The following is a 15,962-nucleotide window of genomic DNA, read 5'->3' as shown; positions in this document are numbered from 1 at the left end:
TGTTTAGAAGAGGCTTCCTTCTGGGACGACAGCCATGCAGACCAATTTGATGCAGTGTGCAACGTATGGTCTGAGCACTGACAGGCTGACCCCCCCACCTCTTCAACCTCTGCAGCAATGCTGTCAGCACTCATATGTCTTTTTCCCAAAGACAACCTCTGGATATGAAGCACAAGCAAGTGGTGTTGAGCACCTGCACTCAACTTCTTTGGTCGAACATGATGAGGCCTGTTCTGAGTGGAACCTGTTCTGAGTGGTCCTGTTAAACCACTGTATGGTCTTGGCCACTGTGCTGCAGCTCAGTTTCAGGGTCTTAGCAATCTTCTTCTTATAGCCTAGGCCATCTTTATATAGAGCAATAATTGTTTTTGTTCAGATCCTCAGAGAGTTCTTTGCCATGAGGTGCAATGTTGAACTTTCAGTGACCAGTATGAGAGAGTAAGAGCGATAACACCAAATTTTATGCCCCTGCTCCCCATTCACACCTTGACACGAACGAGTCACATGGCACCGGAGAGGGAAAATGGCTAATTGGGCCCAATTTGGACATTTTCACTTACGGGTGTATTCACATTTGTTGCCAGCGGTTTAGACATTAATGGCTGTGTGTTCAGTTATTTTGAGGGGACAACAAATTTACACTGTTATACAAGCTGTACACTCACTACTTTACATTGTAGCAAAGTGTCATTTGTTCAGTGTTGTCAAATGAAAAGATATAATAAAATATTTACAAAATTGTGAGGGGTGTACTCACTTTTGTGAGATACCATAACTATTCAAGTAGAAAAAGGTTCACGGAAAGAGGCTCTGAGCAAAGATTGTACAAAACCATTAGACCACTTTTTTGGAATCTCCATCCCAGTGAATGCAGCATCCTCAAATAGAAAGGTGGCTCCCCAATCCCTTCATGACCCCTCCCATCATCAGTGGTGAGAATCCTCACCTCCAGTGATTTAAGTGGATTAAAAAATAAATAATATTTGTTCTTATTATGTGCTGTCTATATACTGAAGTAGAGCACTTCATTTTTACAGCATATTACAGCATTGCCCTGAATATCTTAAACCTTCCTTGGAACATTTCATGTGCAGATTGAATCCTAGGGTTGCTTTCACACTGATCAGTTGCTAAAATGCAATAAATGCTCATATGAGTTTTTGACACATTTCTGATGCATTTTGCACCTGTGAAAAAAGGACATGTGACAATGTACAAAAAACGCAACCATGGGTGTTTTCGCTGCATTTCGTATGTGTTTTCCATTCATTTCAATGGGGAGGTGAAATTTATAAATGCTACTGACGTGCAACGGACTGGTGTTAAGAATTCCATCGATTTTAACATCCATGCATTTTTCCTTCGCTTTTGGTAAGGCAAAAATGGAAGAAAAACTGGTCAATGTGAAAGGGCCCTAAATGGTAGACAAGCAAACCGCCTCGTAGTGTGCTAAATAAGCATGGAACTGATCTGGACTTTGTTTGCCATTATTCTGACTGGGCATCCAAAACAGTAAAAGTACAAGCAGATGCTAGTTATGTCTTCTATCATTTGATGATCAATGATTTTTTTTAGGTCCCTGGGGTCACAATCCTTCACTGCCAATAAACACAGTGTATTGATTTTAAATACAGATGAGCTCTGGGTCCCTACATTGGGTTAGCTATGGTGTTTACAGAGTAAAAAGTATATTTCAGTTTTTTTCCTTAGCAGGTAAATCCATCTAGTTCAACCAATACGAAAAATAAATTCACAGAAAAAAATAGAAAATATACACAATCCTATACCAAGAGTTACATAGTAGGTAAGGTTGAATAAAGACAATAGTCCATCTGGTTCAACCCATGTAGGTGCACATGTGTCAGTGTCTATAATTATTTCCCTTCTCCCTGTATGTTGTGTTCTTTAAGATGCACATCCGAGAGTCTCTTAAAAATATCCATGCTGCATGTGGGAGCACTCAGCATGAGGGAGGAGCCAGGAGCCCCGGAGAGGGACCCGACAAGAGGAGGATCGGAGCTGCTCTGTGTAAATCCACTGCACAGGACAGGAAAGTATGACAGGTTTGTTATTTTTAGCAAAAAAAAGAGACTTTACTATCACTTTAAGTTTACTATATGGACCACTTATGTATTTGTACATGTTGATCATATCCCCCCTTAATCTCCTCTTCTCAAGAGAGAATAAATTCAGTTCATCAAATATTTCCTCATAGCTTAGCTTCTCTATGTCTCTTATCATATACACATAATCCAATGAGAGCGCCAAACATACATCTAGGAGTCCAAGGTAATTTAGTTATAAAATGGTTCATAGCAGAATAAATCCAAAGCATTTTGGAGGCCAAACACCCTCACCTATCATCAGGGTTTAAGAATTTCGACAGTAAGCAATGCAGTGGCGGCCGGTGGTATATTTTTTGGGGGGCGGCAAACAATGAACCCCCAGTCACCCGCACCAGACCAACCCCCCCCCCAACCCCCTCGGTCAGACAGTCAGTCGGTCAGTCACCAGCCCTGCACTTACCCCACCTAGGTTGCGGGCAGTGCTTCCTCCAGGCACTGGGTAGCGGCTTCCCCTGTGTCTCCTCCTCCTCTGCATCACGGCGGCTTCCACCGTGCGTCTCTTCCCTCTTCTTACTAGGCGGCCAATAGGATAGCTTCTCCTCTCGGTCAATCAGATGACGCTTCCTGATTGGCTGGGAGGGGAATCAGAAAGACAATAGCAAATATTAATTTGCTATTGTCACACAACTAGGTGGGCTCAGGGTGTAGTGCTCTGTGCCCCGATCCCACTCTTTTTTTAAGCCCAATCACGTGCTTCTAAAAAACAAAACAAAAAAAAAACCCATTGGAATCCATGCATCCAGCACCCTGTATGTAGATTAGGCACCGGGTTCATGGATTGGGGGGCAACGCCCCTACATCTCATATGTACGGGCCGCCACTGAAGCAATGTATGGCTAGCTTGAAGCTCAACTTCAGACACAAATCTTTGAATTAAAAAAAATGGCCCCAATGGCCACAAATACAGTAATCAACTTTAGAAATGACATCATCACTTTGCTACACATTAGCGGAACAGAGAGCGGAGCTGTAGGAAGGGTCCAGCAGGTCCACCCCTTACCAAATGCCTGCAGAAAACTACAAGAGGGGGCGGAAACAAGACCAGTCACCATGCTCAAGCAGATAGAACAGCAGTGAGCGGTCTTTATTACAGGAAGCTCCTGCACAAAGGCAAAGTTTCACATGGATTACTGCACAGATCTGGAAAAAATACACAAGGCTCGCCAAGGTTTAAATAAGAATGCACATGCCTTTTGTTTTTAGACAATATTTGCTTATTCCAGAATTCAGCTTTAAACATGATGTTGGCTCTTTTTGCATCCATGACCCATCTGACCTGTCGCAGAATAGTCTTGCCATGTGTGTGTTCTCTCACCTTTAAAAAAAATAAAATAAACACACATCTCTTTGCAAGTAAAAAAAATGTGCATTTTGGTGTTTTTTTCTATTAGGAGCCTGGAAAGCATTGCACTCATGATCAGCAGATTGCGGGCGCAATGTAGGAACCCTGCAGACTGTCAGTGTAGCTGTCTGCCTGTACCTCTTATGGGCAGGCAGTTATACACTGACAGGGAGCATCAATGAACTACCACAGTGTTTAACAGTGTTTAACAGCACCAGCACCTTGGCAGTTAATTGAGAACTACAAGCCAACAGCCGTATGCATAAACATTAACATGATACATGTAACCTCTTATAGCGCCACTTAGGTGTCTAATATAGCAGAGATCATATACTGCTCTCCACTCTCTACTGAGCACCAAAGTGTTCACTCCATAGCGTATGTACAGCACGGATTAAGGGATATGTTATAGTCTATCTAAGTGTGTATGGCCAGCTTAAGTGTTCATCTAGGTTCATTGTTGATCTAGGCTGCATACATTTTCCCTGGATCTTCTCTAATGCCCTGTACACACAGTCAGACATTCCGATGGCAAAATCCGTCAATTTTTTTCCGACGGATTTTGGCCCAAACTTGTCTTGCATACACATGTCGCACAAAGTTGTCAGAAAATCCGATCATTCAGAACGAGGTGATGTACAACACGTACGACTGGACTATAAAGTAGTCAATAGCTTTCATCTCATAATTTATTGTGAGCATGCGTGGCACTTTGTGAGTCGGAATTGTCTACACACAATCGGAATTTAAACGATCGGAATTTCCGACAACACAGTCCAATCACACATTTTAAGTCGGAAAGTCCGACTGTGTGTATAGGGCATAATACTTTTTTTCCTATGATCGTCAGCTCCATCTAGTGGCCAAAATGACGTACATGTTTCTGAAATGCCTCAATCAGAAAAACTGCTGCATTTTTGCCACTAGGTGGCACTGACTTTCAAAGGAAATAATAGTATTTGAGGAAATACAAATATAGGGAACATTTGTGCAGCCAGGCCAAATGCTTGTAACAAATTGTAGATTTAGACTCATGTTCTGTCTTGATGACAGCTGTTACCAGGACAGAATGTGAAGGTGAATCTCCCCAAAGGGACATAGATGGCAATGAAAAGTCTAATAGAGGTTATGAGACTTCTCAACTCTATTTTTGACTCAAGCTGCATTTTATATTGTCAACCAGTGTTGAGATATTTGTTACCAGTTGTGCATGTAACTAGTTACTGCTTCTACCTTACCTTGTAACTTGAGTTCTTGTTCCAAAATCAAGGGATCTCATGGACTGCAACACTTCAATACAACCCATGTACTGCAAAACAAGATCAGAGATTCGGTCTGTATTAAACAATGTATATTTGGTCAATAAACACATTACCATAAACATCTTTCAATGTTTCACATGTTTGTAGTTACATAACTAAAGCTACAGTATAGGGAGGTGTATACATACCATGGCCAGATGGGACTATTTGTTATTGAAATCTATATCTTTGGATCAAGACTTGCTTGGCTCTCCTCCATCCAACCTCCTGCCTGAATAGGGACTATGCTTCTGCAAGAGTTAACATTTATTGATGCAATAAATGTCAGTGGGCTTTGCTAATTAATAGGTCTCCAAAATGAGAGAAAGCAAAGGAAAACAATTCTCTGAATGTGCAAAATTCATGACACACTGAGCTTATGTTACCTGGTCACCACTAGAAAGGTGACAGATAATAACGTCTCTTTTTCAAGGAGGCAACCTTCTCCACAAGGGTTTGGGAAACCTAAAGATAAAAAAGAAAGCCTCTCTAAAGCTCGGTTCATACTACTGTGACCTGAAAGTCGCATGACTTTGCCAGGGGACTTTATGGTAACTTGTGTACTACTTTGATGCAACTTTAGAAGTGACTTTCAGGGAATGCTTGGGTAATCTTCCTGTAATGTTGGATCCAAATCACATCAATATAGTTACATAGTTAGTAACGTTGAATAAAGACAACAGTCCATTCAGTTCAACCTGTGTGAGTGTCTACAATTGTCCCTATCCCTGTACATTGCATACTCAGTCCCTACCCTCAAGGAGCCCACAATCCAAGGTCCCCATTCATATACAAGGGTCAATTTTGGACAGAAGCCAATTAACCTACTTGCATGTCTTTGGAGTGTGGGAGGAAACCGAAGTAAACCCCCACAGGCACAGGGAGAACATGCAAACTCCAGGCAGGTAGTGTCGTGGTTGGGATTTGAATCAGCGACCCTTCTTACTGCTAGGTGAGAGTACTCCCCACTACACCACTGTGCCGCCTCTAATATAGGCAAGGATCCGACTTGGAGTCGACTTCCATTAAAGTCTTTGGACACAAGTCGGATAGAAGCCACCCTGAAGTAGGTCAGGAATCTTTTCTAAAGTCGGATCCTGGCATAATATGTATAAATCTATATAAACATCAGCACTTCTTGTGATCCAGCTATGCCCCTTCATTTCCTGTAGTACAGCAACAGATTGTTGTAATGGTGATCTATTGTTTGCTGGTAACCACAAGTAAGGGCTCATGCACACAGGACAATTTTACAGCTGCTGTTAGGGGCAGTTGATGTTTTTTTTAACTGCCTCTAAAAGCCCCTCCATGTTAGCCTATGTGTCCATGCACACATAAACTGTCAGAGGCATTTGGAGGCATAAGCGTTTTGGGGTAGTAGAAAAAACCAACAGCAGTAAAACAAGCTATAAAAACGAAAAACACGTTTAGCCGTGTTTGACGTTTTTAGGCATTTTTACATTATAAAGAGTGTTTTTAATGAAAAATGCTCAAAAACCTAACACCAAAAACCACAGGAAAATTTGCAATTGCGCTAATGTGAAAACGCGGCTAAACTCGAAATAAGTGAGTTTTTAGCACTGCTGTAGTGCTGGCGTTTTTAAAACATCCTGTGTGCATGAGCCCTAATAGATTGTGTTACTAACTCATCTGTTGCTGCAGAGGTGCGTGGTAGGGCTTTTTTATATCTCAGTGAGGCGGACCTGATCTAAAGGTAGAAAAAAAAAAAGCAAACAAATATTAAAAAAGTAAAAATTAGAAATAAATCAGAAAAACATCCTACCTCCATCTCTTCTCAGCCATGATGAAGTACCCCCTTCTCTCCCCCCCCCCCCAACTCCTTTTTGTTCTCTAACTTTTAATTTATATGTCTTCTCCTCAGCTCTTTCTCTCCACTACTCACCCATCTGTGACTTCCCCTTTTTTTTTAGCATGTAAGTGTACTTGTTCCCAGTGTTCCCATTGACCATAAATCTATATTTTCCACAACGTATAATGTTAATGATACATACTGTACTTTCTACTTTCATACAAGTCCTGTGGATGACATCAGTGTGTGACAAAATGCGTTCGATGGAGCGGTGTGCTAACATCACCACGCTACGCTAATTCCAGAAGGATGGGATGCTACATGGAGCCGCCCAGTTTATAATCTTCATGTGAGTTTTAAAGTGTTTTGATGTAAGTGCAACCTTTTTATTTAAATAAAAGTTAAAAGGATTTTATGCTATGGCAAGTTTTATCTTCTTTTTTTTTTTTTTGGATCTTGACGACTGATTTTCCCTAAGTGGAAGATTTTCCTACTTCACCCTAAGTCCCCTTGGATGGATAGAGGCCCAGGCTGGGCTTTGAGCCACAAGTGATATTTCCCTTCCGTAATAGGAGGTCAACATAAGCTGTTAAGCAAGCACTTTGTAAGGTGAAGGCATCAACTATGGATCACGTACCCTTTCTGGTGACGGGTCGTGTATCCATTTCTAAAGGACCATGTTTCATCACATTTGGACTTCCTTCCTTTTATTTTTAATTTTTACTGTATTTTACTTATTTCTTTTGTTTGGTTTCAACGCAAATCTATAACGAAAATATATCTGGTGCTGTGTATATCTCACTGGAAAGTTGCTGCTTCAGTATTTTACATTTCATAAATATAAAAAAAATATATAAAAAAATTTCACTCTTCGATATAATCCTTGGTTGTTTAATAGTCAAGTTTTGCTGTTTTGTTTTTGTACCGCAGATTAGAGATGTGTGTCGTCAATAAATTTGTCTTGTTTTGTTCCGTTCCGTATTAGAATTCATTCGTATTTCGTAATTCTTGTCCGAAATTGAATTTAATTCCGTAATTTGAATTTGTATGAAATACAATTTTTTTTTAGGTTCGTTAACGTTTCTTAACAATTATGAATGTTTGTTATGATGAATTTATCATTATGAGGGGCTCCCACCATCCCTGTGCTGACTTTCTGGGTTTTTAACTTCATCATAACGAAAAAAATCGCAATTAACGAACATGCTTATTTTATCTGATTCTGAATCTCCCATCGACTACCAGTACCACTCTCCCACTTTCATATTAAAAAAGGTAATTTTCCCAACCCTCACTCGGCAGCAGAAGAAAACCTCTGACTGGTCAACAAAACACCAGTCACGTTTCCGTTGTAATGGAATTTGGATCTGAGAATTCATAAACGAAATTTCGTATTTCGTACAGAATTCGGAAGAATAGCAATTCGTATTTCGGATCCTCCCGAATGTAAGAAATTTCATACGAATTTTCGATTCATACAAAACTAATTGCACATGTCTACCGCAGATTCACTGTTGAGCTGTGCTTCACTATGTCCATGATTACTGTACACTCAGTTCCCTTACTTTTGTATTGTAAAACGTTTAATAAAACAAGAGTGAACAAAAAATTTGTAATAATTTTTTTTTTTGAGTAATGGTTAGCTAAAAAATATTCTCAAACATTCCAAGGTCAAGTATCTATTCACTAAGATAAGTATATTTTGTGCATTTAAAGTATATGTAATACCTTGTAATGAATTTATCCTTTACAAAAAAAAGCTTTTTATCTACAAAAGTTCAGAATTGTCTCTATGAAGATTTCTTTTTCAATCCCTTTTGTCAACCAGACCTTTCTCCATTTATGTGCATAGCATGGTGTATTACAAACTTCAAAGGCCTGACACCTAGTCAGCTGTCTTCATAAACCTTTGATCCAGACAGAAAACATAAGACAAAGATGTATTATAAAGGCTCCATCCCACATGGAAATCACAAGGGGGCTTTCGAAATCTAAAGCAAATCTAAACTTGCAGCAAAAACAATACTCTACTGTGCAAACTGCCGTCCTAGTCTTCCTGGAGATTCACTGTTCGCAGTGTGTTGTTGGCTCTTTGAATTCGGCACCTTACTTGCCTGGAGCCATACCCTAGATTAGGAGTCTCGAAACTACGGCCCGGGGGCCAAATGTGGCCCACTACAAGATCTTATCTGGCCTGCAGTTGATGTGCAACGCCTCTGCTCTGATGGAGACCATAGTGTAGGGTGACTGTTATGGGGACCCTGATATATGGGGGGGGACTTTGATGTAGACTGTAATGTAAGGGTGACTTTGATGTAGACTGTAATGTAAGGGGGACTTTGATGTGGACCCAGATTTAAAGTGGTTGTAAACCTCAAGCTTGTACGGTAGTTGTACCTACGTGTAAGCCTATAATAAGGCTTACCTATAGGTACTGTAAATATCTCCTAACCATGCACCTTTTAGGAGATATTTACTATACATGCAGCCTGTTACGTAATCGGCGCACTCGCTCTAAAGGAACAGCCACTCGGCCCACCCACTCCACAGCTCAGCGATCCAGTGAGTGTGGAGGGCATAGCAGAGAGCCGCTGACTGGCAGTCTATGCTCTCTAGGTTCAGGGAGCTCTGAGAACCGATCAGCAGTGTTTCATCGCTTGGTTCTCAGCCTTAGAGCTGGCGAGGAAAAGATGCTGCATCAAAGTGATTCTGCATCCACCTAGGATTTAGGCTATATGCAGTGGCGGTTCATTTTCTGGGGGGGGGGCGGCAAACAAACCCCCCGCCCCAGGTCTGCACTTACCCCATCCAGGTCATGGCTTCCTTGGCTTCTCCTACTAGCCAATTCGGTCTTAAGACCCGCTTCCTGTCTTGACTGGCCAGGAGGAGAAGCAACAGCAAATATTGAATCGCTCATGTCTCAAGTGAGTGGGCTCTGGGCGCAGTGCTCTGTGCCCCTAGCCCAACCTTTTTGAAACCAATTAGAGCCTCAGGCTCTAATCATGTGCTTCAATACAAAAAAATTGTGTAGAAATGTATGCGTCTGGTGCCCCGCATGGAGATTAGGGGCCGGTGCATGGAGATCAGGGGGACGGCTCCCCTGCTCCCCCTTATGGAGCGGCCGCCACTAGCTATATCCAGTATATTTTCTTTATGTTATAGCACAATATGGGATTCCCTAGTACCCACCCAGCAAGACAACTTGTCCAATCTGCTTTAATGATACCCACCATACAGAGAAATGGGGTATCACCTGTTAAGCTTGCACTCAGTGTGTGTCATATTTTTAGTGCTCTCATAGATTAGTGTGGGACCGTATGATAAAGAGTTGCATTGATGTGATGTGTAGCTTTCACATATATTTGTAAATGCATATAATGAACACCTTAGATTTTTTTTTTAAATAGATGATTGCCAAACACATCCGAACATGCCTGCGCTCACCCCTACTGGGAGTCACTGACCTAGAACAAGCATGCATTATAGAAGTTTAAAATGTCCAAACTTCACTGGCTGCATGCTTGTTCCAGGTCAATAACTACCCAGGTAATGAAGCAAAAATCTTCCTTGGAGCCTGTGTCTTTAAAATTTTCAGCAATGGTAGCTCCAGGGGTGTTGCTAGGTGGCAAAAAGACCAGGGGCTTCAGCCCAAAGTCCAAGGCTGGTGGGGTGGGGGGGGGGGGGGGGGTGGTAGTGGCGTGGGTTTTTTTGCTGAGCGGTGGGATTGTGTCGGGGTAAGCTCACTTGCTGGTTGCTGCCTGGCTTACCAGTGCCCATCAGTGCTGGCCGCTAGACTCACCTGCCTGACACACTGACCATTACACTGACCTACCTACCTGACATACATACACTAATGGTAGTGACATGCATACACTGACTTACCTACCTGACATGCATACACTGACCTACCTACCTGACATGCATACATTGACCTACCTGACCAGGAGACAGACTTCATGTGTCCTGCAGCAGCTCAGCTGTGGTGTGCGGTGCGCCCATCATCATCACAGCAGGCAGCCAGAGGAGGAGAGGGGACCCCCCCCCGCCCAAGTGCCTACCGGGGATCTCACAGTGATGTGGCACGACGGCCACATTGTAATTCCCACTTTCTGGAGCCTGCAGCGCCTATGATGGATGTCACATGTCCCGTGGTCCCAGCATTGGACCAGTGGGTCGTCCATCATAGGCGCTGCAGGCTCCAGAAGCTGCTATGTCACTCGGCCGCGCTCGGGATAAGATCATCCCCGCTCAGCGGCCCCTGCAATGCTCGGGTCTAACAATGGAATACTGCATGCCTGAGACCCGGGGCTTTTCGGGGACCCATTCGGGGCTCCAGCCCCCCCTCCTGACGCCACTGGGTAGCGCCAATGTTTCTCTCTTCTCTGATTCACGTTAAGAAGACCAGGACTTGCACACCCCTCTGCTATTTCTTCCTATATATTTTACTCATAATTAACTCATTAGGACACTAAATGTTTCTAGTAGCAGAAGCTGCAGCTTTGATCCTGTGTGATTCTTCCTGTTCTAGGAGTTGTATCCATAGCCCCATACCGCTCATTACAGAAGAGCTCTTCATTAGGAATTCTCAGTGTGTTGCTGCAGGGATGCTCTTAGCCAGCACCTCTCCTCTGTCATTGATAAAATGAAATATTCAGTGGAGTAGGTGAGTCATGCACTGAGATCATATGATGATGAGTAAGTGTTCACTTGCCTCTGTGGCCTGTGCGTGGGAAGCTACTCTAAACTGAGAAAATCAATATCAGAATTACTCAGAAGAGAATGCAGACCGACGTTATCTTTTATTTACAGATCGAGCGTTGTGCCTAGAATCTGAATATGGAACTTTTTATTCCTCGTCTGGCTGAATGAATGCCTAGTTGAATGAAGGTATTTCTAGAATTCGATTCACCCATTAATTAAAACGTTCTAATTAGCTGTATATAAATTAAAACAAAAATTGTCCAATAGTAAACTTGAGAGAAAAACAACTAATGAACCAATAGATGCTTTATCCTTGCAGTGTTTAACTGTGTAGACAAGGGTACAGAGTAACAGGTGAAATGCTTTGCCAAAGTATACTGTATATACACTGCTCAAAAAATTAAAGGAACATTTTGAAAACACATCAGATCTCAATGGGGAAAAATATCATGCTGGATATCTATACTGATATGGACTGGATAATGTGTTAGGAATAAAAGGATGGAAATGAAAATGATCAACCTACAGGGGGCTGAATTCAAACACCCCCCGAAATTCAAAGTGTAAAAATTATGCAGCAGGCTTGTCCACTTTGCTGAAATTTAATTGCAGCATCTCAAAATGGTACTCAGTAGTTTGTAAGGGCTCAACGTGCTTGTATGCATGCCTGACAAAGTTGGGGTATGCTCCTAATGAGATGACGCATGGTGTCCTTGGGTATTTCTTTCCAGATCTGGACCAGGGCATCGCTGAGCTCCTGAAAAGAGTGAGGTGCATCCTGGTGGCATCGGATGGACCGAAACATAATGTCCTAGAAGTGTTCTATTGGATTTAGTTCAGAGTGTGGGGCCCGTTCAATGGTATAAATTCCTTCATCCTCCAGGAAATGGCTGCATGCTCTCTCCACATGAGGCCAGGCATTGTCGTGCACTAGGAGGAACCCAGGACCCACTTCACCAGCGTAGGGTCTGACAATGGGTCCAAGGATTTCATCCTGATACCTAATGGCGGTCAGGGTGCCATTGTCTAGCCTGTAGAGGTCTGTGCATCCATCCATGGATATGATTCCCCAGACCATAACTGACCGACCACCTAACTGGTCATGCTGAACGATGTTACAGGCATTGTAAAATTCTCCACAGCTTCTCCAGACCCTTTCACATCTGTCACATATGCTCAGGGTTAAACCTGCTTTCATCTGTGAAAAGCACAGGGTGCCAGTGACGCAAGTGCCAATTCTGGTATTCAATAGCAAATGCAGTCGAGCTCCATGGTGTCGGGCAGCGAGTACAGGGCTCACTAGAGGATGTCGAGCCCTCGAGCCACCCTCATGAAGTCTGTTTCTGATTGTTTCGTCAGAGACATTCACACCAGTGGCCAGCTGGAGGTCATTTTGTAGGGCTCTAGCAGTGCTCATCCTGGTCTTGCTGATGGGTTAAGGACCTTCTACAGCCCTGTCCAGCTCTCCTAGAGTAACTGCCTGTCTCCTGGAATCTCCTCCATGCTCTTGAGACCGTGCTGGGCGACACAGCAAATCTTCTGGCAATGGTATGTATTGATGTGCCATTCTGATGGAGTTGGACTGTCTGTGGAACCTCTGTAGAGTCCGGGTATCGCCTCATGCTACCAGTAGTGACAAGGACCATAGCCAAATGCAAAACCAGTGAAATAAAGCCAGAAAAGATGAGTAGGGAAAAAAATGTTAGTGGCCTCCACCTGTAAAACTCTTCCTGTTTTGGAGGTTGTTTCATTGTTGCCCATCTAGTGCATCGGTTGTTAAAGTGGTTTGGTACCTAAAAATGAAAGTACATGTTATTAAAATCAACAGATAGCATACTTACCTAAACGAACCCTGAAAAAAAAAAGATATTATTTACTTACCTTTTATTTCTGATGTTTCAGCTGGCTTCCGGGTTGTCCTCCCGTGGGAGTAGGCGTGGCTATCGTCCTCACAATGGTCCCTGGGAAATTTGTAAGCTATTTCCCAAGAATCCATGGGGGACAATGAAATTGCGAAATCTCGCGAGATTTCGTTAGGACGCCGGTCACGTGACGAGGACGTGTACGAATTTGCCATTTTTAAAGTGGGCAGGCAGCTGTATCTGCCATTACACTGCTCTCACTGAGCATGTGCAAGATGGAGCGGAGCATGCTGGGAGCCAGACGTCATCATATACCAGGAAGTAAATGCCTGTGGGCTTCAGACGCCCACAGTTAAAATGGAAAACGCCAGAGCAGGTTTTTATAAGTCATCCTGAGGAAAAGATTCGTCGCGCCGGGGGTCAAATAAACGCCGGACGTGGATGCCAATCGAAGGTAGCACTCGCCCACCTGTGAGACAGGTAAGAAAAAAAAAAAAAAGAGCGGAATCCCACTTTAATTTCATTAACACCAAAGCAGCTGAAACTGATGAAAACCCCCTCTGCTACTTAACTGACCAGATCAATATCCCAGGAGTTGAATTTACCTGATGCTATACTCTGATTAACCACTTAACCATATAGCAAAATGGCGGCCCGAAAGTGGTTCTGTTATCCTGACTGGGCGTCATATGATGTCCAGCAGGATAATCCATGATTGCGCACCCCCGGGGGCATGCAGCGCTGTGTTCGGTGGTGTGGTGTATCAGTCTGACACACTGCATCTCCGATCGAGGTAAAGAGCCTCTGATGTAGGCTCTTTACCACATGATCAGCTGTGTCCAATCACAGCTGATCACAGTGTAAACAGGAAAAGCCATGTATCGCACTGACAGACACAAGTAGAGGAGAGCTGATCGGCTGCTCTCCTGACGGGGGGGGGGGGGGGGCTGCGCTGATTGATTATCAGTGCAGCCCTCTCCAGGACCACCAGGTAAGCCCACTAGAGTCAACCAGGGATGTCAATCATTGTCCATTAGGGTTGGCACTCTTTGCCCATCAGTGATGCCTGCCAGTGCCTCCTGATCAGTGCTGCCCATCAGTGCCATCCATCAGTGCCCATCAGTGCTGCCTATAAGTTCCCTCCAGTGTCACCTATCTGTGCCCATCAGTGCCACCTATGAGTGCCCATCAGTGCCTATCAGTTCTATATATCAGTGCAACATATCAGTGCCACCTATCAGTGCTGCTTATAAGTACCTCATCATCATTGCCACCTCATCAGTGCCAATCAATACTGTCTCATCAGTGCCCGTCAGTGCAGCCTCATCAGTGCCCATCAGTGAAGGAGGATACGTACTTATTTAAAAAGTTTTGTAACAGAAACGAAGAAAAACTTTTTTTTTTTCAAGATTTTCGGTCTTTTTTTATTTGTAGCACAAACAATAAAAACCTCAGTGGTGATAAAATACCACCAAAATAAAGCTTTATTTGTTGGAAAAAAATTATAAAAGTTTTGTTTGGGTACAGTGTCGCAGGATTGCGCAATTGTCATTCAAATTTTGATAGCGCTGAAAGCTGAAAATTGGTCTGTGCAGGAAGGTGTATTAGTCCCCTTTATTAAAGTGGTTAAAAAATGTTCCTTTAATTTTTTTGAGCAGTGTATATACTGTATAGGTAAATAAATTGCTTTAAAAAATATATATTTTAGTTGTTAATTTTTATCAATTTACAAAATGCAAAGTGAGCAAACAAAAGAAAAATGGAACTCAAATCAATATTTGCTGTGCTTTGGCTTTAAACCAGCATCACTTTTTGCACACTTTGTAAAAGTGCACAAAGTCAGGAATTGTGTAGGATTATAAAACCCCATACACACTATTAGATTTTCTGCAGATTTTTCTCTTCAGATTCACCCAAACCATATAATATTAGTTCAAACCTTAAGAGTTGCAATTTTTTATGCAATCAGGCAGGCCCTTGCACTACATGGTTTTGGTAAATCTGAAGACAAATCTCTGCAGAAAGTCTAAAGCCTCGTACACACGATTAGATTTTCCGCAGACAAAACATCAGACTTTTGTCCGAAGGGAGTTGGCCTTTTATTATATTTTTAATAAATTTGAAAAGGTTTCAAACAAACTTCTTTCACACTGTGATTATGGGGTAATGTTTGTAGAATTTTGAGGAAAATAATGAATTTAATCTATTTTGGAATAAGGCTGTAACATAACAAAATGTGGAAAAAGTGAAGCCCTGTGAATACTTTCCCGATGCACTGTAGGAACTGGGGTGCAGAAATATAGCAGCAGGTGCTCTGGACTGAGGAGTCAATAATGAGTAATGAGTGTCTGCAGGCAACAGTGAAGCATGGCAGAGGTTCCTTGCAAGTGTGGGGCTTAGGGTGCCCACGTGTCCCGGATTGCCCGGGACATTCCCGCAATTAGCAGGTCTGTCCCGGGTCCCGGGCACCTTCATTCCGGGACAATACAGTGTCCCGGAATGAAACTGATGCAGCCGTTTGTGATTTTCCATTAACTGCTGAATGTCAATGATGTCATTCGGCCGGGCCAGCCCAGTGGTGTACCGTGGGGGTGGGCAGCCCAAGTGACTTCTTCCAGGCTCCAGCCCATATAATCACCATACACCTCCAATGAGGCATACACTCCTCAGCACCCGGGTTTCCCCCCCGCTCAGGGACTCCAGTGGTCCAGCCTGCCCTGGCTGTCCCCCATGATTCCTCAGGCAGTCCATGTGAGTGAGGGGGAGGGGCGGTGCTCGATGCAGACAAGCGTATGGCGGCTGCTGGGGGAGATCCCGGCC

At 43.1% G+C, this 15,962-nt stretch overlaps 1 protein-coding gene across 1 annotated transcript in view; it reads right to left on the bottom strand.

Moving 5' to 3' along the window:
- Positions 1 to 15,962, bottom strand: part of SHC4 (SHC adaptor protein 4) — a 141,448-nt gene that overhangs the window by 91,423 nt on the left and 34,063 nt on the right. The window contains exon 2 of the mRNA XM_077472634.1: positions 4,707 to 4,777. Within this exon, the coding sequence (XP_077328760.1) occupies positions 4,707 to 4,777 (71 nt within the window). The remainder of the gene's footprint in view (positions 1 to 4,706; positions 4,778 to 15,962) is intronic.

The sequence above is a fragment of the Lithobates pipiens genome, unplaced genomic scaffold (genome assembly GCF_037356315.1).
Source record: "Lithobates pipiens isolate NorthernLeopardFrog02 unplaced genomic scaffold, aLitPip1_a1.2 Scaffold_8, whole genome shotgun sequence".
NCBI classification, from domain to species: domain Eukaryota; kingdom Metazoa; phylum Chordata; class Amphibia; order Anura; family Ranidae; genus Lithobates; species Lithobates pipiens.
This window is presented reverse-complemented; position numbering and strand designations above follow the sequence as displayed.